The 26073-nt window shown below is 39.4% G+C and overlaps 2 protein-coding genes across 25 annotated transcripts in view; one reads left to right on the forward strand and one right to left on the reverse strand.

Annotated features, from left to right (window-relative positions):
* Positions 1-7697, forward strand: part of KANSL1L (KAT8 regulatory NSL complex subunit 1 like) — a 165912-nt gene extending 158215 nt beyond the window's left edge. For 10 of the 12 annotated variants that reach the window (XM_032638329.1, XM_032638339.1, XM_032638335.1 and 7 more), the window contains 6 exons: positions 33-151; positions 957-1081; positions 2387-2438; positions 3696-3808; positions 4955-5120; positions 6030-7697. In XM_032638329.1, the coding sequence (XP_032494220.1) occupies positions 33-151; positions 957-1081; positions 2387-2438; positions 3696-3808; positions 4955-5120; positions 6030-6293 (839 nt within the window). In that variant the 3' untranslated portion in view covers positions 6294-7697. Of the gene's footprint in view, positions 1-32; positions 152-956; positions 1082-2386; positions 2439-3695; positions 3813-4954; positions 5839-6029 lie in introns of those variants that run through there. The other 2 variants (XR_004350823.1, XM_032638340.1) reach the window with 2 other exon arrangements.
* On the reverse strand, positions 2048-25134 carry RPE (ribulose-5-phosphate-3-epimerase). Of its 13 annotated transcripts, none has more exons than XR_004350824.1 (7): positions 24916-25063; positions 18914-18993; positions 12871-13010; positions 11977-12135; positions 11365-11451; positions 6009-9577; positions 2048-5598 (listed from the first exon to the last, which is right to left on the reverse strand). XR_004350824.1 is itself a non-coding variant. In XM_032638347.1 (7 exons), exons 1-7 carry the CDS (start codon positions 25035-25037, stop codon positions 9455-9457), a joined length of 591 nt encoding a protein of 196 aa, XP_032494238.1. In that variant the 5' UTR covers positions 25038-25063; the 3' UTR covers positions 2048-9454. The 13 variants fall into 13 exon arrangements, 12 of the variants coding, with proteins under 12 accessions (XP_032494238.1, XP_032494234.1, XP_032494232.1 ...); XM_032638347.1 differs by adding an exon at positions 24237-24256 and having other exon boundaries at positions 2048-9577; positions 12106-12135; positions 24927-25063; XM_032638343.1 differs by adding an exon at positions 24237-24256 and having other exon boundaries at positions 2048-9577; positions 12001-12135; positions 24927-25063.
* Positions 25135-26073: the final 939 nt, after the last annotated feature.

Genomic DNA, 26073 nt, shown 5'->3' on the forward strand with positions numbered 1-26073 from the left:
TATGACATTCTCAATGGTTCTTTCCATGGCAGGAGAAAGAACTAGATTTGAAGAATTTGCTATTCAACGCACAGAACCAAGATCCCAGAGCAATTTTACTGCAGTTACTAATGTCAATGTTATATCAAGAACCCAGAATTCATCATCACAAGTAGGTTTTTGTACAGTGAACTTTAAAGTAGCTTTATGACCTTTAAATCTGGCAGATCTGGTGGGGGGAGGGGAACTTATTATAGGTATTTTGTTAATCTATAACAGCCTTATTTACTAGCACATAATTAGCATATTCAGAATTATTTTACTAAGACGCAATAAATTTGATTAAACTTTTTTTTTAACTAGGGAGCTAACCGTACATTAATCCTTGGTTATGGCTTTTTTCGTATGCTAAAAACTTTAAACTTTATCATAACCATCCCTACTTCTTGACATGATGCTAAGTATAATCTTGCAAATAAGAATCCAGCACTGTGTTCTTACTTTGTTCTGTTTCATTACCTGGTAGGGAGTAGAGGTTAAAACGTGGGAGGATTTAGAGAAAACAGCATGAAGCTCAGGGACCCAGGAACACATAGATGAAGATTGTAAAAATGATCTTTATTAAATGGCTCACCAAACATTTCATAGCCTTTCCTAATAAAAAATGAGTTTGTTAAAAGATCATTTCACTGACATTTAGGGTGCTTTATGGTACAATCTTCTGATGTTTTGTATTTTAAGGCATTCATATTTTTAATGGTCTTAAAAATAGGCCTGAATGTGTCCACACACAAATGTATTGGTTCATAGAAGATACATATGCTTTCTTGTTTTTCTTAACATTTTATACTCAGATTTCATAACAATGTATAAAACTTAAAGGCACTGCCATGTTATCTTTATATAACTCATAAAAGGAGAGTATCATTACAGGTAACCAAATACTATTGTAAAACTACTACAATCCTTTCTTGCAGAATACTGCACGACGACGATTGCGAAGTGAGAGCTCTTATGATATAGATAATATTGTGATTCCCATGTCATTAGTGGCCCCAGCTAAATTAGAGAAACTCCAATATAAGGAAATAGTTACTCCAAGGTATGTATACTTACATTATTTAATTTTCCTTCTGTGAAGTTAAAATTTTATTTAATGAAAGGAAGATGCTTTCTGCCTTCCTCCCACTTATATGGTTACATGGAGGGAAAATGGTGAAAGAAACTTTTACATTACTCATGCTGAAAAAAAGTGCCATATAGTAGCACTACTTTCTCAGGTTTTATTAAGAAATGGAAATTCCTAATACTTCAGCACTTTTAGAGTGTTTTTTCATTCAATATTTAGTTTCCTATTGTATATATGGTACTAAAAGGTACTTTAGGGATGTAAATAACACTAACATAATCCTTGCTCTTTAAAATGGAGATATGCACAAGGCTGCAGAGATCAAAGAAAGCAACTACCTTTGCATAGAGTATTCGCAGTGTAAGATAATAACACCTGTGACAACCTGTGCAAGGTTAAGCCAGAGACTGAGGTTTTGTGAAGGGTGATATAGGAAATGAAGGCTCAAAAAGAAGTTGTCACGAGATTGTGGATGTCCTGGAATGCCATACACAGATCTGTTTCCTGCTGGCAGCAAACTGTCAATTTTTTTAGCCATGATGAAAGAGGTTTAAGATTAATCTGGCACCAAGAAGTAGAAATAGAAAAGGATGGAAACAGAGACAAGAGCTGGTTGACAATTATAGTAATTCCTACCCATCTCTATTCTAACTAATTTGATTCTTTTATTCATAATTGCTTTGAGGCACTGAGAGAACTCTTAATACTCTAGGAGGTATTATGAGAATTTCTGCAGAGAATTTGTTGGCATATTCTACATTAAGTAAAGAAATAACATTTGTGGTTAGATGTTCTATAGCAACAATGTTTTCAATTTACACTGGTAGGCTGGAGCCGGCTGGCTGACCTTGTTTATTAGCCCGTAGGGATTCTGTGATGTGGCTGTTAACTCACAAGAGGCCATGATGGGAGTCTTCACACAAAGAAATTGGCAAATGCTAAAAATCAGAGCTTTTCTCCTCTTTATTTTCTGAGCCAGTTTGTCAGCATACCACTAACTTATTTCAAAATTAGTACATTCGTAGGTATAAAACGCAACTATGTAGAAGAGACTGTTTATTGTAAGGCCAAAAGCAAAGCCTCATCTTCTCCTGTCCTCTTCTTATAATACAAATACGTTGTCTCTTTTAAAAGATAAAGTACTAAGATACAGCCATTTGAATTATGGAAATCCCAAAGAAAGAAAACACTACTATAATAGCTGTGCTTACAGAATAAAATTGCTACATTTAGGTAGATTAACAAAATCTGTTTGAAATTCGTTTGTATCTTCAACAGCTGGAGGATGGTTGTTCTTCAGCCTCTGGATGAATATAATTTGGGTGAAGAGGTAAGCTGCCTTTCACTTACTGCACTTAATATGAAGCCTGCTTTTTTTTTTTCCCATGTGCTTAATTTGGTATTTGAGGAACATACGCTGATTTTATAAATTTTCAAAACTTATGAAAAGAAAGTTCCCCTTTAAGGATATTAATTTGATTAGGAAGTGTTTTGTGCAAATTTGGCTACAAAGACAAAATGTATAAAGAATAAAGAAAAGCAAAAACAAAACATACCATTTCCTTACATGAGTCGTTGAAATATTGAATTTATGTGAATATATTCAATTCCCAGTATCAGTCATATTTTTCTGCATGGTATTTAGTTTAATCGTCAAGCCTACAATTCCATATACAAAATCTTGTGAACAATTGCTTTTGAATTTGGAAAATTTTGGATTTTAGAAAGTAATGTGGTACATATATCATGTAATACATGTAGGGAGTCTAGGACAGTTCTCGTAATCAAATATTAAGGTTTCTATAGTGAAATATTAATAGAAAGTAGAGTAGCCCCACATCATTTCAGGTAAGATTGTGTCACCAAATGAATTATGAAAACTTGTTTTTTCAGATTTTTGGAATTACAGGAAAGGGACTGTGGACCTGTATGGATAAAACTTATAGTAAGACAAGAAAAATTAAAGGGAAAGATACTATATAACCAAACTAATTCAAAGTGATAGTCTGAAGAAGCAGGTATTATATAAAAGACATTGTTTCCATTACAGTCTTTCTGTGCCAACTGATCGTGTTTTTCAACTACCAAAATTTACTTTTTAATGCCCTTCCCTCTTTTAATGCACCCTTCCCTAGTTCAGAATGACCCTAGCCAGAAACACAACCGAAGTCTTAGAACTCCAGATAAGTAACTCATTAAACTAATTCTCATTTACCTCAGACAGTTTTACTTTCTTTGATATTAATATGTTCCACGAACAGTATACTCTGTAAGGGGCAATCAATACAAGGTTTTGGATGAATAAAGCATTAAGGATATTTTATGTAAGTGGAAAGCACTGTGAACCTATATGTACTCAAGGTACTATAAGTATTCTAGGTAAATCTTCAAACATGACCCAACAGTAAAAAAGTTTTAAACTCCCTCTTTTTAGGAATTTGAACCTCCTCTCATAACATTTGTTCTCTTAGACTGCATTTATTTTAGAGTTTTCTTCCTATTGTTCTCTTGATGAGGAACTCTGACACCTGTTCTCATATTTCAAAATGTTTCTGATAAAAGCAAAACTTTTCATTTCTAATTCCAGATAGAAGACCTCTCTGATGCAGTCTTCTCCCTAAGACACAAAAAATATGAAGAGAAAGAGCAAGCCAGATGGTCACTATGGGAGCAAAGCAAGTGGCACAGAAGAAACAGCAGGCAGGTGTTGTAAATTTAAACCCCAAAACCATGGAATCCATGTGAAATCTCCAATAATTCTGCATAATAACGAGGGAGACCACTGAAAATGAAGAAAACATACTATATAACATCTGCTGTTTGTGCCCTAGAAGTGAAACAAACACTGCTTATACTGAGTTTACATTAAAAATATATTCAGGCTAATTACATAATAATGAAAGAGTTTTATATTTTACTCCACTCAATTTCTCATGCTAATTGTCAGCCTCAGTAATAGATTTAACTGAGCAAACAATATGAGAAATTCTCCATAAATAGGTCATTTCAGTGTACTGTAATGGTGGACCTAACACTAGGGATTAGAATCTGGGTAATCTATAACAAAGCCACTTCAGAAAGGTTTTTCTTAAAAAGAAACAAACCAAAAAAACCCTCAAGAAACCAATCCAGGGTAAAAAAGCAAATCGCCTAATACTTGGAACATGACTTTGAGGGAAGGGGGGATAAATCCTAACATCATCAGTAGTCATATATTTGAGAAAATCCCTGGTATTTTATAGTTAACTGGACTATTTTTTAATATAGCCAAAACTCAAAATGCAAGATCATGTTGAAATCTGATAGTCACTTTAGTGTGGAGCATCTCTCATTTATTATTTGTAAAACACATTTCTCTGTTTAGGTCTCAAGATACCCAGATTTGTTGTAGAGCCTTATTCTAAGAGTTATCCTAACATGAACGAGATTCTGTTCTCAACTTTCTCCACATTCCAGAGATAAAGTTTTCCAAAAGTACAGAGGAAAATGTGAATCGAGTCCTTCATGGACGACATTACGATAACCATAGATACTCTGGGAACTCAGACTGTAAGAGTCAAGTAACTGTCTTTTCCTGTTTTCTGGGAAAAAACAAACAAAAAACCCCAAACTGTAACAAAACAAAACCACTATAATAATTTGGCAAAAGATTTCATAAAATACTATTCAAGTCTTTGAGATGTGAGGATAATAACATCAGGAAGATCAGCAGATGAATTTTTTAAAATCTTTTGGGCAGAGCTGTTTAAAGAAAAGCTACCAAGTTCAACTGACTTTATGAACGATACCTTAGGTTGTTCATACAATGTTAAGACATCAACAAATAATTAAATATTTTCTTGCTAGAGCTTACAGTAAAAATGTTGAAGGACAGGACTTGCTTTTGAAAGAATACCCTAACGACTTCAGTGGTGGGCAGCATGGCGCTGCTGAGAGTCCCGCCGGGCCTCCAGAGAGCCAGGACCCCAGTGCACACGCCTCACCTTCAGTAAGTCAGAGTCAAGAGATCAAGGTAGGAGTGTTATACATAACTAGTTAAACCTCCTTTTAATTGACTTTTAAAAACTTGTTTATAGAATTGCTTGTTGATAATTAAGGAGTCATCATTACGTAACAAATTCAGTACGACAGCCCAGTACAGAATGCTGGGTGTAGGAATCAGAGGCTCTGTGTTCCAGCGTTCTAGTTCCATCACTAACTACAGACACTTCCCTGACTCTTTATGTAACACATCAGTACCTAATTCCACCTGTTCACTTATGTGTTAGAAAATGGGAATTCTATCAAGTTTCATTACAAACCAAATCGGATTAAACAGAATGACACCTGGCACATAGTAAATGTTAGATATTACTCTTCCCCTTATAAAAGACTTTTACTTGTCTCCCCATTTGTCCAGTTTTAACCCCAATGGGAGTGTTTTCTAACACTCTGCATCTATAAAGTTCTTGTACTTTTCTTCATCAGTAGGTGTTGGAAAAGAACCATATCTAGAATCAAGAGAGTAGAGACAATAGAAATTAATAGGCAAGTCATAGAAAGCACAGGGAAAGAAAAGTCAATAGGGGTCTGTAATAATGATGGGATGAAAATGGAGATACTGAGGAAGACGATCCAAACATTTTTAAAGGGCCTTCCCTAAAGTGCTCCTAGGCTGAAAATGAAGACCAGTGCCCTAATGGCAGCGTTTACCTCTCCGTGGAAGAGGCAAAGTGAAAAAACAAAAATAATTCCCAAAGGTCCCTAAGTAATCCTCAGTACGTTCCATTTTGAGTTGCTAGATACTCAGGACCAAATGAGAATTTGTACTTTTATCTGCTAAAGAACAGAACAATGGTTATTACAAAACTGAGAGCTACAGATTGAGACATGAACTTAAACAAATTAGTTGAAACTTAACTGAAAACGTTTTCTCTTTCAGCCTTTGGGGTGGGAACGACGGGCTTTTCCGCTGAAAGATGAAGACATAGCAGCCTTATTATGCCAAGATGAAAAAAATGATCAGATTGGAAGATCAAGTCCAGCTTTCCATGGTGAAGTCTTCTGTACCAGTGCACCAGAGAATGGCCACCATCCACAAAGGCAGGCGGACGAAATGGAGGAACACAAAACCCTTGGTCTAGGACTTACTCAACTCACGTTAAGAAAAATCAGTGACAGGGAACAGGTTAAGAAAACGATGTAACTGAATGGGAAAACAGGAGAAAAAATAAGCCCTGTTCCGCCACCCCCTCCACAGTCACAATTCCAGAGTAACAGCATGTAGTGCTGGTGCATGTATTAATCTTTTGTGCTGTTTGTGAAACAGGCAAGTTACGTCTCATTTTCCTTCCTGAACCACAGGAATAACTAACTAGCTTTTCACCTACAGACAAGTGCTAGTCATTTGTGTTTGATGCAGATCACAAGCACCAGAAAATTAACTGCTGCAATTTGATGTCAAATCACATTACTGGGTAAATAATTTTTAAACAACTTATACCCACACCCACATATACCTATGCATCAAATGACAGCTCTTCTTTTTCTATACACGTGGTTATTCTTTAAATTGCCTCAGAAATATATTAAGAATATAAAACACGTGTACAGAGTATACATGCATACATGATACACACATGTAAGTAGTTTTAAAAAACACTGCAAGTGACCACTCCACTTGAAAATGCACATATGAACTACCCCATGAAATATCAGCTGAACCATAAATAAAGAGATTTCCAATGGTGTTGAACATCTATAAGCCTTGACTATGGAGAAGGAATTTTTTTAAAAAACACGTTTAACCAATAGAAGTTATTTATGGAAATTTATATACCAGATAACACAATACTCCTTCATTTGAAATCACTGATATCTGTTGGGCTAAACACAGGTTATTTTCTATTCACTCCTAACAGAATAAGAAAAGCAAAGTAGTTAAATATTGTTGTATTTTAAAACTACCACACCTTTTAAAACTCAACTTGAGTTTTATCTATTTTATGTATCTCATGAAGAGAAAACACCCAACTTAAAATGAGCAACAGACAGGAAATTCCTGTTTGTTAGTATATTATTGTACTTTTAGTTATTTTGGTCATTCCCTACCATTCCTTACTCTATTCAAATAAGCATCTATCCTAGAGTGAGAAATAAAATTTTTAAAAGGTTAATGCTTCAATATTGGATACTGGAGTGTACATTAAGCAAAATTCCTTTTGACACTATTATATCATTTTGTTATATGTAAAAATTGAGGACAATTTATATGAATCACTTTTTCTCATGTAAAAAGGTTATTCAAGTTGTTGTAGTACCCATATAACTGACAATCCTAGCCAACTGGCCTAATCTGGGGGATCTGACACTAAGTTTTTGTTAGGGATTAGAAATTGTACTAGCCCCTTTAAAGAAGAAGAAAAAAATTTCCAGTTCAATGCTGACAAATTTTTGCTTGTAGTTTTACCGTACATTTATATTTTAAAAAAGAAAACAAAAGCCAGAACAAACCCAAGTTGTCCAGGCAAATAAACTCAGATTTTTTTTGTCATGACTGATATTATAATCTTCTATGTAGGTTTTTTTAATTAAAGTTATTTCTATATGCCTTGTGTTGTCTGATTTGATTAAATGTAGCCTTTCCTAAGCCCAAACAAAGAAAAACAGTAAGAAATAAATTTTTACCTTGTAACACAGAAGAAACCAGGCAAACTCTATTCTATGCTTAAGTGTTAACATTCTTATTTTCCAAACCTTATTTCTCAAAACTCACTCATAGTAGCCTGAAAAAATTTTAATGACACTGGTCCTGTTATTTCTTGCCATGTGTATTACACAGCAAGAGTATTTACAAGAACGAAGTAGCTAATATGTATCTATTGTCAAAGTGTAATTTGGGACACAATCATAAACATTTAGTTTACGGATTAACTCTGTACCTTGCCATATATTAGCCTACCTGGTCTTTCTTGGATTAATAAAATATATATCCTTGGAGTCAAAATCCATAGTTGCAGAATATTCTCAGCCATCTGGTTTTGCTACAGGGTAAAGCTAGACTGGAAATAAGAGAACGTTAAGTAAAAGAAGCTTCCTTTGCTTATCCACCTCCCAAGGGCTCCATCTGTAAAAAGAGTACACAACAGAAATCCTATTCTTTCTTTACAGGATCCTTCCTTTCCATGGTACCAGCCTGTTGAGCTTTATTTAGTATCTTCATTTTTTTAAATGGGGACAAACATGCCTGTCTTACCATTCATAGGATTGATTTGTGGGTTTAATGAGATATCATCAACATACTTTATAATCTACAAAGCATACATTTATATAATGATAGCTACTTTGTATTGAGCATCCTCAAATTCCACTACCCTACAATTCTAGGAATAGTAGTGGAAGCTTTACGTATATAATTAATAGTATCTCTTAATCCTAAACACAACCCCCCCACTGTTGTTATGATTACATTCAATATATAAATCAGTTAATAATCAGCTCAAAGAGGTTGGCTGGATTGGTTTGCTAAGGTCAAACGAATAGAAAGGGGAAGAGAGTCAGGATTCAACTTAATATTACTTCCAAATAGAGGCCTTCCTTTCCTTTTACCATAGAGCTAGGAAAACATTTTATGGCCTTCAGAACAGTGGGTGTGATTAAGAAAAAGGGGAAATGGGGCTGGTGGAGGGTGGGTAGGGGGTGGGGGAAGAACCACTGAATAACCTGCCTCTATGGCAAAATTAACAAAGAAAACACCCTGATAAAACTTGTGCTTGCGTTTTACAACAGACCACCTGAAAATCCCTGGACTTCATAATACACTCGGGTTTTTTTATGTATCAAATATAAGGTGCAAAGTAAAAAATACATGTTTTCGAAGCTAGAAGAGCCATCCATCCCAGCCACATCCAAACTTAGTTATCATGCAAATACACAAATCAAGAATGACCGGAAACCGGAAAAACAGGACTTCCTTTGCTTTCAGAAAAGCCAAGAAGCAAAGAAAACTCTTTTTAGAAATACAGAAAAAAAATTTTTTTTCATAGTAGCTAATATGCCTGCCTTAGGCATTAGGACACATTTCTGTTCATAACATTGATACAGCCATATATTTACTCTTTATAAAAATCAAGTCTCAGTAAAAATGGTATTTTACCACACTAATCTTTAAATTCCATCACTGAAAACGTAATACACACCAATTTCTAACCTCTTGGAACATTCTGCAAAATGGATTTTAGTCACTGGAATGAATAATTGCTCGGAAAAGCAGCACTGCCTCAACTGTGGTATGATTTGGTAGTCAATATTCTTGTTTTCCAATAAAAAGGAGATCTCGTAAGAAGAAACCCTGGACTCCTTGTGGTTTCATCGATCGAGAGAACGTTTCTGAGCAGCTTCTGAGCAAACATTTCTTAATAGGTTGATCACAGATCTGGGGTCTTCACTCCTCATAATGGCACTGCCAGATACAATCATGTTAGCTCCTGCCTGGAAGAAGTAAACACTTAAGGTTATGCCTCAAAGGAAGATGCAGAAAAACCTAAAACAATTCCTGGACTAGAGTTTCTTCTACGCTTGCAGCTGGCAGTCAGCACTTTAATTGTAAAAAAGCCACTTTAAGATGAACATACTTAAGCAGCTAGTTCAATGAAAAAAGAAAATGCTTAAATGAGGATGTGAAATTATTTTTAAATGTGTCTAAGAAATCACTGACTTTTTGGTAACCCCCTCTAAATAAACTACACTGCATCATTTCTAATAAAACTTTAATCCTTAAATCTATTAAGGTCTTCCCCTGTATACCAATTCCCCCCACAGCTCCTAAAAATCAACCTTTTCATCTCTGAATTATGTCTAAGAATTGGTAGGTAGTCTAAAAGGACAATTATTGCTAAAATGTGAAAGACTCCATAAAACAGGGCAACATTAAATTATTTCTCATTGTGAGGCCAGAAGGAATGGAACTTCTTATATATGCTTCACTGCCTTCCAGAATGCTTTTGAGGTGGCTTAAAAAAGATTTTCAAGATGTTTTTCAATATGAAAGCAAAGAAGTCAGAGTAAAACCAAGTAAGATGAGTCCAAATTTATCTCTGAGATTCCTAGGGTTTGACTCAAGGAGGGAAATCCAATCTATTATGTGATTCGGTGCTAAAAGAAAGGGAGGACTGTTGGGGGAACCACTGAAGCTAAGGAAAATTTCTCCAATTAGAGACACTCACCCTATGATACAGCACACTACATCTCTAACAACGTTCCTCATAAAAAAAGAAAAAAATACTAGTTTTATAGGGTTACAACCTAACATGTCTCGTAATGTAAGCAAGAACAGCATTAATGACCAAGCACAGTTCAGTAAAAAAGAATTCCACAAGGGGTCAAAGGATACATGCTCACTAATCGTCTGGCCAGCACCTCCTCCATATTGACCACAGTCAAGCTTTTGATAAGTATCAAGCAGGAAAGTGTGGCATTTATACAAAACACTGAAAGTGCAGATTAGACCATGCTGTTTAATAAAAGCAGGTCACATAAACTTTAATCACCTGTAATGCTACAGGGAGGGCTGGTATCCTTTTATGAAGTTCAGGAGCCTAACTCAGCCTAGTGAGCCACTTGGAAAAAAAAAGTCATCCCAATTCTACACAGGGACAGATTTAGTAGCTTGCAAGGGACAAATCAGTAGCTAATACACCTAAGTTCTACAGAATAACACTCTTTTTCCCCTTTACAAGCAGGTATGTTTTCTTTCCCTATTTTGGAAAACTGTCTCAAAGGCCCTGGAACTTTTCAATGATATTCCACAGGCTGGCATTCAGCTTATTCCTTTCCAAAGAATTTTTTCATTACTGAGATAACCAGGACTTACTATTTAATGATTATGTGGTTTCAGAATATTCACTTATCGCTCCTTATTTTCCTGGTTTTACATTTAAACAAAAAAATACTCTCCTAGGGCTCCCCTGGTGGCGTAGTGGTTGAGAGTCCGCCTGCCGATGCAGGGGACACGGGTTCGTACCCCGGTCCGGGAAGATTCCACATGCCGCGGAGTGGCTGGGCCTGTGAGCCATGGTCGCTGAGCCTGCGTGTCCAGAGCCTGTGCTCCGCAACGGGAGAGGCCACAACAATGAGGCCCTCGTACCGCAAAAAAAAAAAAAAAAAAAAAACTTTTCTAAGAAAGAAAGCCTATTTAGGAAGTCTCTTTGGCAGACAAGACCTGTCCTGTCATTACATTTGATAGGAAACTGGTCTAGGTTGCAGTCAAGCAGTCTCACCTCTGCGCATTTATGGATGGTGTCAGGACCTACTCCACCATCAACCTCAATGTCCAAAGACGGGAACTGGGTCCTCAACCAGTGAACCTAGTTATATACAAGGAAATAAGTGACTAAGTGGATAGGTAGAGGGAAAAACACCGAATAAAAAATTACTGATATTAGCCACTAAAATATGACTCCAAATGTCTCAGACAATAACTTTATATCAATACAAATTATGATTGGGGAAAACCAGCTTTTAATGTACTGTAACAAACTAAGTTTTATAAAAGCAAGCTTTGTTCTGTTTGGCAAATGGCATTCAATTTGTCATGGCTTTGCAGAAAATATACTTCACAGAAACAAGACAAAGACAAAACCCTCAATATTCAATGAAAACTCCCAAGAGATCTCAAGGTTACAGAGATAACAGTTTTGAAAAAAATTTTCAAGACTAAGATGTAGTATCTTTTATGATCTCCAAACCTAAATCTCTTGGGGCATTTCTCATACTGTATTCCAATGATATATAGGCATCCTCATCTCCCCACCTTCAGAACAGTACAGGTCTAAACATACAAGTAGCCCAATAAATGCTTACTGAATGAACTTACAGAATAAAAGCCTTACCCCAGAACCAAATACTTCTTTTACCTTTGGCATCATATCTTCCATGAATTTCTGCCCTCCAAACCCAGGTTCCACTGTCATAACCAAGGCCATATCTATCTGATTAGCCCATGGTGCCAAATACTCAACTGTAGTTCCTGGTTTGATAGCAAGGCCAACCTGTAACAGAGACAAATTTGCTATATCACATCAATAATTATTTCCGTATTACATTACTGTTGCATATCAGGCCCAGTAGAAAGGTCTATTCTTAAAGTATAGAATATATACATAAATGGAATACATAAACTGTTCAGACTGTAATTACTTTTTAAAAAAAAAAGTCAACAAGACTGTCAAAAGTAAATGTTTCTAAAAGGTAGAAACTTTCAGAAAACATTAGTGGAATGTATCAATCTTATCTGACAAACAAGTTATACTTAAACTCTATCTTCAAACCTGACGAAAAGCTGCCTAAGTCCAGTCTTCTCCACCTATCATTTCAGGTCTTCCACCAAATCTTCCCAACTCTGAGAATAAATAGTATAAAACATTACCATCGGGCTTCCCTGGTGGCGCAGTAGTTAAGAATCCACCTGCCAATGCAGGGGACACAGGTTTGAGCCCTGGTCCGGGAAGATCCCACATGCCTCAGAGCAACCAAGCCCGTGCACCACAACTACTGAGCCTGCACCCTAGAGCCCGCGAGCTACAATGACTGAGCCTGCGTGCCTGTGTTCCGCAACAACAGAAGCCACAGCAACGAGAAGCCTGCGCACCGCAATGAAGAGTAGCCCCTGCTCGCCGCAAGTAGAGAAAGCCCACGCACTGCAACGAAGACCCAACACGGCTAAAAATAAATAAATTTATTGTAAAAAAAACAAACAAACATTACCATCACTGTTGAGCTCTCACCTTCATTCCATTCTCCCGAATGTCTTTGATCAAAGCCCCCGGGTTCTCAGTAGCCTCGAGATGGAAAGTATATTGATTGGCTCCTGCTACAGCCATTGGTTTTACCCACTGTTCCGGCCTGGACACCATCATGTGCATGTCTGGAAAGAAAAGACGTATCCCCTAAGTATTACTATAAGGAAAATAGCTGGCTCGTATTATTGAAGCCAGCCTGGAGTTTTTGCTATTTCAGATATGAACTCTTCTGGCATCATGATAATTGTTAAATATACAGAAGTTACACTTCTGTAGAGATAACCTCCCTTCATCCTGAAGATAAGGCTTTGGTTAAACTCATTTACCAAAAAAAACCCCATTTTTCCACAAAAAGCCTATGGCGCTGTTTATGAAAATAACTAGATACCAGGAGACCTAGGTGCAGGGCCAGGAAATCCCATTCTAGAAAACGTAAAGAAGTCATGTTATCTATGTGGACTGGCTTCCTCATTTATAAAATAAGAAAGCTAAATTAAGTGACTCTCCCTACCAGTATTTTATTGAGCCCTTGCCACACCATTAACTTTTCTAGGCCGCAGGAGTCCAGCAAAAAACAGACAAAAACCTCTGCTGTCACAGGGATTACATTCTTAGTGGGAGAGATAAATAAAAGGAGTGAAGACAATACACACTAGGTTGGTAGTAAATAAGGCCAGTGTGGCTGGGGCCGGGGGTGCACTGGGGAGAGAAGATGAGGTCAGAGAAGCACCGGCTGAGAGTACAGAGCTCTGCAGCCCACCAGGTTTTATCCTGAACGATGCGGAACAAACACTACAGGATTTTGAGTCAAGTGACAAGATCCGACTAAGAAGGCCAAGGCAAAAAACCCAGCAATTGAAGATGGTGAGCAATGGTAGGGATTCTGGGTATGTTCGGGAGGCAGGGACAACAGGGGCTGCTGTGGATCAGAAGTGCAGAGTGAAAGTGTCCATTGATAGATGAATGGATAAAGAAGATGTGGCACATATATACAATGGAATATAACTCAGCCATAAAAAGAAACGAAACTGAGTTATTTGTAGTGAGGTGGATGGAGCTAGAGTCTGTCATACAGAGTGAAGTAAGTCAGAAAGAGAAAAACAAATACTGTATGCTAACACATATATATGGAATCTAAAAAAAAAAACCAAAAAGGTTCTGAAGAACCTAGGGGAAGGACAGGAATAAAGACGCAGATGTAGAGAATGGACTTGAGGACACGGGGAGGGGGAAGGGTAAGCTGGGACAAAGTGAGAGAGTGGCATGGGCTTATATATACTACCAAATGTAAAATAGATAGCTAGTGGGAAGCAGCCACATAGCACAGGGAGAGCAGCTCGGTGCTTTGTGACCACCTAGAGGGGTGGGGTAGGTAGGGTGGGAGGGAGACGCAAGAGGGAGGGAATACGGGGATATATGTATGCATATGGCTGATTCACTTTATTATAAAGCAGAAACTACTAACACACCATTGTAAAGCAATTACTCTCCAATAAAGATGTTTTTAAAAAAAAAAAAAAAAAAAAAAAAAAAGAAGTGCAGAGTGAGAGGAGAGTCAGATGGTGCAAGGATTTGGCCTGAGGAGCTAGAAGAGAAGTGCCATCAACTGAGAGGCAGACAACTGCAAGAAAAGGAACAGACTGAGAGGGAAGAACACGTTAACCTGAGAAGCCTGCCACGTGTCCTGATCCTAAAGCTCAAATCATATGAGGATATGTTTGGGAAGAAATGAGCATGGCCTTGTTAAAGATCTTGACTTAAAACATAATAGCATTTCATGAGAAGGAGAGGGCAGCTTAAACGAAGTGAAAGCAAGAAATAACGCTGGGAAGAAGAAAACAGTAGACACTCCTGCGCCAGACAGATGGCAGTCAGAGTTCTGAGCTTTTTGTTTTGTTAGAGGGAGCACACTGCTGACACAGCAAAGCTATATTAAAGAAAAAAATTCTAGTATTCCAGAACTCAGTAACTAAGATTATAAAATGCAACAAGGCTTTGAAAAATGTCAGGAAAACAGAGTATACAGCCTGATTAATGAAGCCAAGACTAGCATTTATATTTCTAAACTAATAAAAGTAACAAAAATAGAACATATTTTAATAGGCAAACTCTTGCTTTTAAAAGATAAACTCAATTTGGTGTTTTTTCCCCTTCGTGTTATAAACAAGAAAAAAAAATTCAATCTGGTTTAAAAGATCAAGTTTACTCTTTCCTAAGTTACCAGACTGCTAAGTCATCCCTGTTCAATCTCTAGCATGCAGTCACTACTAGCAACCCTCACTGGACATCCTCTAGTATTTGGGGAATTGATGGCTCAGCTAATCTGCCTATAATTAAGATACAGTTCTCACATGTTCTATTATCAGACTCCCTCTGCACTCTTAAAAATTACTGAAGCCCTCCCCCCAAAATATTGTTGATGTGGGTTATATTTATCAATATTTAATGTATTAGAAATGCAAACTAAAAAAATTTTAGTGTCTACTTATTAATTCATTAAAAAATAATAATGATAATAAAAATAAATCCATTACACGTTAATGTAAGAGTGGCACTGTTTTACATTTTTGCGAGTCGCTAATGTCTGCCTTAAGAGAAGACATCTATATTCTCACACCTGCTCTGCATTCAATCTCCTGCAATCTGTTGTTTTATATGAAGGGAAAAAAGTGCATAGAAAAGGGAGGAGTACCTACATCCACAGCCTTTTCACTCAAGTGTGGATATTCTATTTCTACCCCAAAACTCAACCAGTGGTACTTTTTTTAGAAAGGTTAGTGGCAACATGGAATCCATAAACCCCACCAGTGACCTTTTCGTACTTTGTTACACTCAAACCCATTAGTCTACATTCTGAACGGCTCTTTTAAGTACTATTGGCTCACTGAGTTACACAGATCTTCCAAATAGTGACACATTTCGTTATATACTATCCAAACCCCGCATTTGTTAATGATATTACAGATCTGGTCAGAAAAGCTGTGAGCCCTGGGAAGCTATCAAGCTCAGAGAGGCAGATATAAGTTTTCTAAAATTCCAACTTTCACTTGCAAACTCTAACTTTATCGGTGGCAATGAAAATTGATGAGCCGCTTTCCTTGAAGTGACAGGTTCACTTAGTTAATTTTAAAGAAAATGTCAGTAAAATATCCAAGTCTGATAACCACAGTTCATGGGTCAGTTGTTCTTTCAAGGGAAAATGGTATTCATGACTAGCACTTTCAGTTCACAGCTTAAAACAAGGGCACAATGGTTTTCTTCAAGGAAACTATCATCCTCCAGGATTTAATAGAAGTGCTTTATATGTATTTTCCACTTTGTCACACTAAACACTAATGAGACATGCACTCAAGGATCAAGATTTACTAAATCAATCACTTGTACCAATTCATCAAGGATACTTGTTACAGAGGACACTATGAATGTATGGCAAATAAGAATATCGCGACTACCTGTATAGTTCAGTATCACTGCCTTGTCTCAGGCTAAGGCATCAGGAGACTAATTCACCACTGCTTTTGCACCATCAGCATAAATAATGGCAAATAATATCAGTACAAGTAATTTACAAATCAAACTACAAATAGTTTTGATGCCATGGACCATCTGAAAAGGACTCGCATGGGTCCTCAGACCATACTTGAAGACCACTGATTTAGCTAAGAACAAAAACGACTTTTCCCTACCACTTCACTTCTTAGATGGCAAATTCTACTCAATACTGAGATTTAAGAGTTAAAAGCTTTAGCAGTTATACATACAACTTGGGATCTAACTCCTAGGATATAGCATGTATCAATTATCCAACAACCAGTATCCAAGAATTAAACAAACAAAAACATATAATATGAAAAACAAAGGTCACAAAACCCAAACACTAAAGCATATTAAGTCCATTCATCTTTACTTGAGATTCACCTCTGGAAAGACTGATCAGCAAGTTTATCAGCAAACAACAAACTAAAAACAGAAAGGAAAAGCAGATTGTGTGGGGTGGTGGCAGTTGAGTTGGTAAGAGAAGAGGCACAGATAGAGATAGGAGGGGAGTCAAACAGCAGTGAGAAGTAACTCTTGGAGACAACTAAAAGGGAGAGAAACGGAAAAATACATACATATTTTCAATGCACACAAAGCCACAGTGGGGAATTCTGTGGCCACTGTACAAGCCAGGGAAGGTGGGGGGACCAAGAATGCTACTTATTTCATCCAGCTCTGACAATCGTTAAGAATGAATTTACCCTGGAAAATTCATTTTCCAAAATGTAGTTAAAAAAAAAGTTCAGATAAGCAAGAGGATTATATTCCATTATTTGGAAATTTCAAAATAGTGAACATGTTGGTGGAACATTGTTTCCCTCATGCCACGTAAATTAGGTGATAATGTACATTTCCTTTGGTACATTCGAAGTGGATGGAGCCTACAGAGAGGCTCTAACAGCCTCCTGCGATGCTTGCAGTGTTCCATAACTGCACTGGACGGTACAGTAGTCACAAGCCACACGTGGCTACTGAGAACTTGCAATGTGGTTAATGCCACTAAGAAACTAGTTTTAATTTTATTTAATTTTAACTAATTTAAATAGCTACATGTGGCTAGTGGCTACCATACCTTCATAAAACTGGCCCACAGGGACTTCCCTAGTGGCGCAGTGGTTAAGAATCCGCCTGCCAATCGAAACAGGGACACGGGATGGATCCCTGGTCTGGGAAGATACCACATGCCAAGGAGCAACTAAGCCCACGGGTCACACCTACTAAGCCTACGTTCTAGAGCCCGTGAGCCCCAACTACTGAGCCTGTGTGCCACAACTACTGAAGCCTGCATGCCTAGAGCCCGTGCTCCGCAACAAGAGAAGCCACCACAATGAGAAGCCCGCGCACCACAACGAAGAGTAGCCCCCGCTTACTGCAGCTAGAGAAAGTCCACACAGCAACAGAGACCCAATGCAGCCAAAAAATTAAAATAAAATAAATTTATTAAAAAAATTTTTAAAACTAGCCCACAATATTTCAATTAAAAAATCTAAGTTTTGGGCTTCCCTGGTGGCGCAGTGGTTGAGAGCCCGCCTGCCGATGCAGGGGACGCGGTTTCGTGCCCCGGTCCGGTAAGATCCCACATGCCGCGGAGCGGCTGGGCCCGTGAGCCATGGCCGCTGAGCCTGCACGTCCGGAGCCTGTGCTCCGCAACAGGAGAGGCCACGGCTGTGAGAGGCCTGCGTACCACAAAAAAAAAAAAAGAAGAAAAAAAAAAATCTAAGTTTTACTAAATTTATGTAATGAGTTACATAAAAACACCTATTTACAAGAACTCACCAAATGTCTTATTACCAGAGATCTGGCAAGTGAGTCACTGCTAACTTAGTTTAAAACAGCAGCAGCAGCAACAACAAGGATATGTGGACTGAATCTATATTCCATAAAAAGTAACTTCTAGGTCACTGGTCTTAAAAATCCTTAATTCACATTATCCTACAATGTTGGAGTGGAGCATACATAGACCCCACTTGTAGAAAGCTCCAATTTCCATGAGTTGGCTTCAAATACAGACCATAAGTCAATCAATTCATAAATTCATTTAACAATTACACTGAGCCCCAGCTATGTCTATGCTAAGCTCTAGGAAAACTGCAAAAAACTAAGTCGATGAAATCCTGCCCTTAAGGCGTTTAGAGTTTGATAAAAGTAATCTCAGATTGAAAGAAATTCTAAGAAGAAAATCAACAAGGTGATGTAACGGGGAAAAGGTTAATTTAAGACAGGGCTCTCTGAAGAAACAACAAAGGATGTGAGGAGGAAAGATGAGGCAGCACTGGTCAAGAGAACACAGCTTTCTAGGCAAAGATATTAGCCAAAGTGCCCAGACCCTGAAGCGGGTAAGAGTTAGGCTTCTTACAGGCAGTCAATGAAACCCCAGCACAGGGAGGAGGGAAAAGGGTACAAGATGAAACTGGAGGTTGAGAAATCAACCAGCTGCTTTCCCTTTACTTGAGCAACACATCCAGCTTCAGACAGTGTAACACCCACTTACCAAAGAAAGGGTCCTGGCCTAGCTGCTTTCGGAGGCTTTCTACCACAGGGTGACCAAAGGTGATGTTGGGAACAAAATGCCTACAAGACAAACAAAATCTTGCTCTGAAAATGTTTTCGATTCAGTTTCTGTATTTTTCTCAATATGTATTCTGATGGGAGTAGAGGAGACTATCTGTGATTGCAATTATTTTTCAATAACATCATCGGTATTAAACAACACTAAAAATATCTGTATAATTTCAGTTTTACAGAGCAGTTGTCTCCTTGATATTTCAGCAAATCATAATAATGTCACATGATTTACTCTATTTAACTCTGTAATTCAAAATCCCTGACAAGTAGAAACGGAAGGATGACAAAACCAAAACCCCAAAAGTTATATGACTTGCCCAAGTCACACACTAGTTAGGAAGTTCAGGACTCTGATTACAGGTCTCTCAAATCAACCTATCACAGGCTGCCTGTGGCTACTTCTAATCCACCTCTATCACAGAGCACAAAATGACAGTTTATCGAAACTTTCTTAAAGATTATCAATAAAGACACTTAATGTTGGCTTCCCTGGTGGTGCAATGGTTGGGAGTCCGCCTGCCGACGCAGGGGACACGGGTTTGTGCCCCAGTCCGGGAAGATCCCACATGCCGCCGAGCGGCTGGCCGCTGAGCCTGCGCGTCCGGAGACTGTGCTCCGCAACGGGAGAGGCCACAACAGTGAGAGGTCCGCGTACCGCAAAAAACAAAAGACACTTAATGTATACTAATAACCACCACTTACTGAGTTTACAACATACCAGATATTGTACCTTAATTCATTTCATCTTCACAACAGCCCTGTGAAGTAGATGCTGTTATTATCCCCATTTGAAGAGCACAGGATACATAACTTCCTTAAGTCATCCAGTTAATAATTTGTTGGGGCAGGATTCAAATTAAGGCTTCTGATATCAGACCCAAAGTAGTTCACCATTATCCTACTCTGGTTAGTCCTTTTGTTCTATCGCCAGCTCACTTCAATATTTAAAGAAACCTCCTCTATGTACGCCCCAGGCTGAGTGTTTCAGAGACTACTGTATTTCATAAAGGAATATGTGAGTGTTCCTGCTCACCCCAGAAAAGTTTACAATCTCACGGGTAAGAGATGGCTAATGACTCACCAGAGTTCATGACTGACTGTTACAGCACAGCTGTTGGTAGGAAGCCAGCTCAGCCGAGGATCACACTTCCCAACTCCCTTCACATCTAGCGGCCCATGTGACTAGTTCTCCCCAATGGACTGTGAGCTTAAGTGATGGGCGTCACTGCAGAGCCCAGGAGGTTGAGTAGTATTCCTGTTCTGCTCTCACTTTATCCTTCTGCCAGTAAAGAGGCCCTTAAGGAATGGCAGAGCCACAGGATGGAAGGGCACTAGGTCCCTCAATTCCTGCATGGACAGACATTTCACACCAAACTATTACATGAATGAGAAACTTTATAACATTAAGCCACTGAAATCTGGGCTTTCTCTGTTAAAGTAGTAGGCATTACCCTGTACGAGGACTGTTAAGAAAAGCTACACAATAACAAGTAGGCAACATTAAGGCAAAACAGTTCCAGAGGCAAGTAGAATAGCACTTTTTAAAAAGGGGTAAGATCGTGAGATTTACAGAACAAACAGAATTTGTAAAAATGGGGAAGGAAATGAAGCAAAGGCAGAAATAACTAAGTTAGGTTCAAAGAAGGGGGAGATGGTATTGCCCACCCTGGCTAATATGAAAAAGGTAGGAGGCAGACTGTGTCACATTAAGTGCACCAAACGCCAGGCTCACTGTTTTGACTTTATCCTGATCAAGTGACGTTTTAAAAGAGAGACACAAATGAAAAATAAGATGGAAACAATACAGCAGGCAGACAGACTGGGCAGTAAGTTGGAAGAAGGGAGGCAAGAGGTGCTGCTAAATGGCAAGAAACAGTAGGAATGGAAACAAGGACAGCAGGTGATAGGATCTCCTAAGTGATAAGATGCGGGGGAGGGGGAAGGTTGAAGAGAGAGAATAAACCACGTCCAAAAGTCTTGAGCTTAAGATGACAGGCAGGCAGAAGAAGTGTTAATAAAAAATTAAAACACATACAGGCCAAGCACCATTCTAAACCATTCCAATATATTAACTCATTAAAACCTCACAACAGGGACTTCCCAGGCAATCCAGTGGTTAACACTCCGCGCTTCCAATGCAAAGGATGCTGGTTCGATCCCTGGTCAGGGAACTAAGATCCTCCTACGTGCTGCGTGCTGCGCAGCCAAAAAACAAAACCAAAACCAACCAACCAACCAACCCTCTCAACAATTCAGTGAGACAGGTGCCACTATTACCTGTATTTTACAGATGCGAAAATAAGAGGCCCAAGCTCACACAACCAATAAGCACTGGAGGCAGGAGTTAAACACAGGCAATCTAGCTCCAAAGTTTAGGCTCTTAACTGCCAGGCTTGTCTGCTCCTCCACTGACAGCTAATAACTAACAGAAGAAGAAAGTCCAAGGGAGGAGCAGAGCCTTAAGACAGAGAGGTCAGGACACACCTGAGAGGGATGGGTACGGTGGATGGGTACAGACACTTACTCTCCAGCACCCTGGTCCTTGGAGGTTGGATTTCTAGTATTTTGGAAATCATTCTACCATTCGCCTACGAGCAGTAGCTGCCAGGGTTATGGATAAGATGCTTTTTATATTTACTTAGAACTCGGAGGTAAGAGTCACATAAGCAGGCAGCAAGGACTACTGAATACTACACAAATCTGAGATTGAAAGATCTGGATTTCATTCACTGTTTTTTCTGTCTGCCCTCAGAAGTATTTTTGATGTCTCAACCTTAGGCTTCGTTTATCACGAAAATAAACACAATAACCACATCTTGAGAAAATATGAGAATAAAACAAATATACTTTTACTTCACTGGGAAACAGAAGCTATAATGCCATTTTGGAGTAAAGACTGCCAAAATTAAAATGCAATTAAAAAGTGTCCTTTTCTCCCAAAGAATTTATGAGATTAAGCTATAATCGCTTAGAATATTGGAATAAGGGATACGATTATTTTGATCCCCCATCACATGGATAATTTTCACAAGAAGCAAACCTTTACCAGATCTCCCAACAAGGCAAAGAGGAGGATCAAGGTTGATATAAAATTCAAACAACACTTCCTGTGAACAAGGAATCACACCTATGCCTACGGTGGGGGGTAGGCTGGCAGGTAACATGGAGGAGTGAGACAGCAGATGGAGGCGGGAGAAATGAAGAACATCTGGCCCGGCTAATGGTGGCCTTGTGACACTGTGGGCCCAGTACTGAAGTCAGTCAGGTCTAGTAGTATCGTGAAATCTCCCTGGTCCTAATTTAGAAATTGAATATCTGCTCAGTTCCTACACTTACGACCAACACATTTCCAGTTACTGTCCTGTCATGACACATTTATATTTACACGCTTTCCAATTTTCTTTTCCAGAAAATCCACTTGTCCTTTATTTCAAATATCCAACCATACTAGTGCTCCACCCACCAGTGTTTCCAGAACTTGTTCCTGAATTTCAAAATGAAGACGTTCAGTTTTAATCAGAAGTGTGGGCTTCAAGGGAAGAGAGGGGACTAGAAAACAAGGGCATGCAAGCTCAGTGTAATGTTGGAGATTTTTCAGGGGACCAGGAAAAGAAGCATGGAGGCACTACCTGGAGGGAAGGTAAACTGGGGCTGGCTGCCTTGGGAAAGGGGGTCCACAGCCCCTCTTTCATACCCTGGGCCTAGGAGGCACTGCAGCTCAGCCAGGCTCTGCCTCTTCCGGTGGGGCACTGGGAAGGGGCTGAACCTCCCCAATCTGGTTTCCTCCTTTGCAAAAGGGGAGTAAAAATAGCTCTTAGCTCAGAAAGTTGTGAAGCTTAACAGTGAAAGGGTTTTTAAAATGGTGTATGCAGAATTTAGTTTTTGCAAACCATGGATGTTTCCCGGTAAAGGGGGAAATGAGTCAATAAAAAAATACTTTATCTTAATAAGCTCAGGGTCTGCCACAGGGCTGGGAGGGGCAAAAAAGATTCCTTAGAGATCCCTCCCTTATGATAAAGCCATTCATCCAACCAATTATAATTAAGCTTGCCATGGTGCTTTTCCTGCAGAGAATACAGAGGTGAGCCAAAGAAACAGTCTCTGCTTCAGGGAGCTTACGGTGCAGCAGGAGAGATATGAAATAAATATCAAAAAATATAGTTGTTCTTTGAAAACAGAGAATGTCTTAATCATTCTCTGTAAGCCTAATACCCACAGAAGACAGTTTCAGAGACAAAACAAGCTGCTGCATGCTTCAAATCCTGGCTCCGCCATTTCTTAGCTACAGCTGCGAGGTGACTTTAATCTCTGTCGATGCCGAGATAACGCACCAAGCTCATAGTGTCGTGTGAAATAATTCACAAAAAGTATCAGACCAGAAATAGTCAAGTGCCTGTAAATATTACCTATTGCTGTTGTCACTGATATTCTGATTGGTAAACTGGAACAAATTATTTTCTCCATTCGCTCACACATTGGACAAGACTTATTTACAACCAAGCTGCTCTCTGTGACAAACACACTACACACATATACTCGTAGTCTGTTCTGTCCTGAGACCCTCAAGTGTCTCAGAAACAAAATTTTGTCTCATTTTGTGTCTCAGACACAAAAATGTAGCTACCCATCTGTGAGGTACACACTCCAGTAATATTACCTGTGAAGGTTCAGGGCTTTCAAGCAAAGGTATCAAAAAAATATACAGAAGTAAAAATATATGTGATACCAAACTAAAAATCAAGGCTTTTTAAGAGGTAATATTTACTAATCTTCTTTGCCATTATCAGTTAGGCACGGGGTTGAGGTAACTGAGTGGAATACAAAAGAGAAACAGCAGATTAAACCAGACAGAACAAAGAAGACAAAGCTGTCATAAGAGGAGTGACATTAAAAGGACAAGGGAGTGACTGGTCATCTTTCGTAAAAAACATGAATTTGCAGATCTGCATGAGAGTACACAGAGATTTTACTATTTCCAATAAATTTACTTTTCTACCCCAAGCCAAGGTAATGGCTGTTTTGATCTTATGGCCTGTGATCACTGGGGCTCAGAGAACCACTTGGCAAACCCAAGATCCAAGTTGCAACTCTGTCACAATGTGTGTAACGCTGAGAGAGTCTTAACTGTTTTCTCTATGATTTTTCCTCATTTTATAACCAACTTAAGAAACTAGCATCATTCTGATTTCAAACAATATTGATTATGGGCTGTAACTACAGTGCTTAAAAGTTACTTACAAAAAACTGACCTCCCTGAAGAGCAGGGTGCCTGAAGAGAAAATAGACAGGAAAATCATAATTTGAACAATGATACAACAACTAACAATTACAGAGAATTTACTATATGCCAGGCACTGTAAACTACGTGTATGAGGTCATTTCATCTTCCAAAGATGCCGAAGCGGTGGTGTTATTACTCCCATTTTTCACATAATGAAACTGAAGCTCAATGAGGTTAAATGGCTTGTCCCAAGTAACCCAGCAAGTGGCAGAAGTCGGGCGTTCTCACTCCAGGTGCCAAACTCGTCATCCTTACACAAGTCTTTCTCCCCAGCTTTGCCACTAACTAGCTATATGAGCTTGGGCAAGTCATGCCTATCCCCTTGGGCCTCAGTTTCTCCCAACTGAAAATGAGACGGATCCTAGAGATTTAAGGTCGCTTCCAGGCGCTAAGTGCTAGAAGACCACACGTTACGTGGGGGGAGGGGAGATGGTTGAGGTTTGGGACGCGGTTGCAGCCCAGGATGCCGACTCAGGTCCCCTCCAAGCAGGGCCTCCAGGGCTCCCACCGCAGGCTCCTTCTCAGTACCGCGTTCAGAGCGAGGCGCTCCGCGATACAGGGACGCCGTGCACCCAACAGGCACTCAATAAAGGTGCGCCTATCCCGCCCCGCGCGGCAACCCAGACCCGAGCCCCGCGGAGAGTTACCCGTCCATTACATCCAGGTGCAGATAATCGGCCCCAGAGTCCAGCATCCGAAGGCACTCCGCCCCTAAACTGGCCAGGTCGCTGTTGAGGATGGACGGGCCAATCTTGCAGCCAGACGCCATGGTGCTAGTTCTCTAAAGCAAGTTACCCAGAGAGATCCCCGGCAAGACGAATGCGTCGCGCCCCGATTGGCCGCACAGTTTTGGCCCCGCCTCTTCCCAGTAGAGTCTTCCGGACTCCACCGGCCGCAGCTGCCTTGAGGGGGGAAGTCCCGCCTCCCCTAGCGGGAGGGGTGCCACTCTAAGGGCTTAGGGGCGGGGCCTCGCGGTGAGGCACCTTCCTCCTTCCTCTGACCTTTGTTTTTAAAACAAGCCTTTCAGGTCTCCCAGTCTTCTGAGGAGTTTCTTAATCTTTTTTAGTTTTACTTCCCCTGCAGTTCCCTCTCAGCTCTTGCCCTCTTATCACTTTTTTGTTTCTCCATCGTTTGCATATGCGTTCCTTTCCTCTCCGTCCCTGTACTTGTCCAAGAACAACGAAAAAAACACCCTTCTTCCTATTTCTCTTTGAATCTTTCTCAAGAGCGGTGGGAGTCTGATTTAGGGCGGAATCCTGGCTCTACCAGATACTAGCTGGGTGACCTGGCAAGTCACTTCTCCCTGCCTCCAGTTTTCTCATCTATTAAGACAGTGCTCAACGTTTAAGATTTGTGAATCCAAGTCTGTGTCCAGGACCGGATGCCTGGTGCTCAGTATATAAATGGTGGTGGTTATTATTACTCTCCTCTGCTTCTGGCCTTCATCCTTCTTACCTTCTCTCACAGGAATGCTTATTGACAAATTGCAATACATTTATTTACTGTTCAGACAAAATCCAGAACAGGGTAAGAGTGGCTATTTCTTTGCCAAATGTGTCTAGGATCATTGGGTGGGGAAAATAACTGTAGTAAAACTGTAAGCAGATGAGGTGGGGGAGGAGGGGTCTCTGGAGAAAGAAAACCAGGCATGGCTTTCTTGACATAAGAGAAAGCATTTTGGGCCTAAGCTATTTTGTCATCTAAGCCTGACCACAATGTTTGCCCTTGAACAGGTCTCAGTAATTTTTTTTTTTTTTACAGTTCACAATGATCAATATTCACGTCTTTATTTTCATTTAAAAATT

This window comes from Phocoena sinus, chromosome 7 (genome assembly GCF_008692025.1).
Source record: "Phocoena sinus isolate mPhoSin1 chromosome 7, mPhoSin1.pri, whole genome shotgun sequence".
NCBI lineage: Eukaryota > Metazoa > Chordata > Mammalia > Artiodactyla > Phocoenidae > Phocoena > Phocoena sinus.

What these genes read in the sequence shown, in the direction of transcription:
- RPE (XM_032638341.1), bottom strand. Translation starts at nt 25,037, where the DNA reads ATGGCGTCTGGCTGCAAGATTGGCCCGTCCATCCTCAACAGCGACCTG. An exon ending in AGGCCAGGACCCTTTCTTTG is followed by an intron (nt 13,011 to 18,913) that starts GTAAGTGGGTGT and finishes TTTTCTTTCCAG; the next exon opens with ACATGCACATGATGGTGTCC. An exon ending in TTCGGGAGAATGGAATGAAG is followed by an intron (nt 12,136 to 12,870) that starts GTGAGAGCTCAA and finishes TCTCTGTTACAG; the next exon opens with GTTGGCCTTGCTATCAAACC.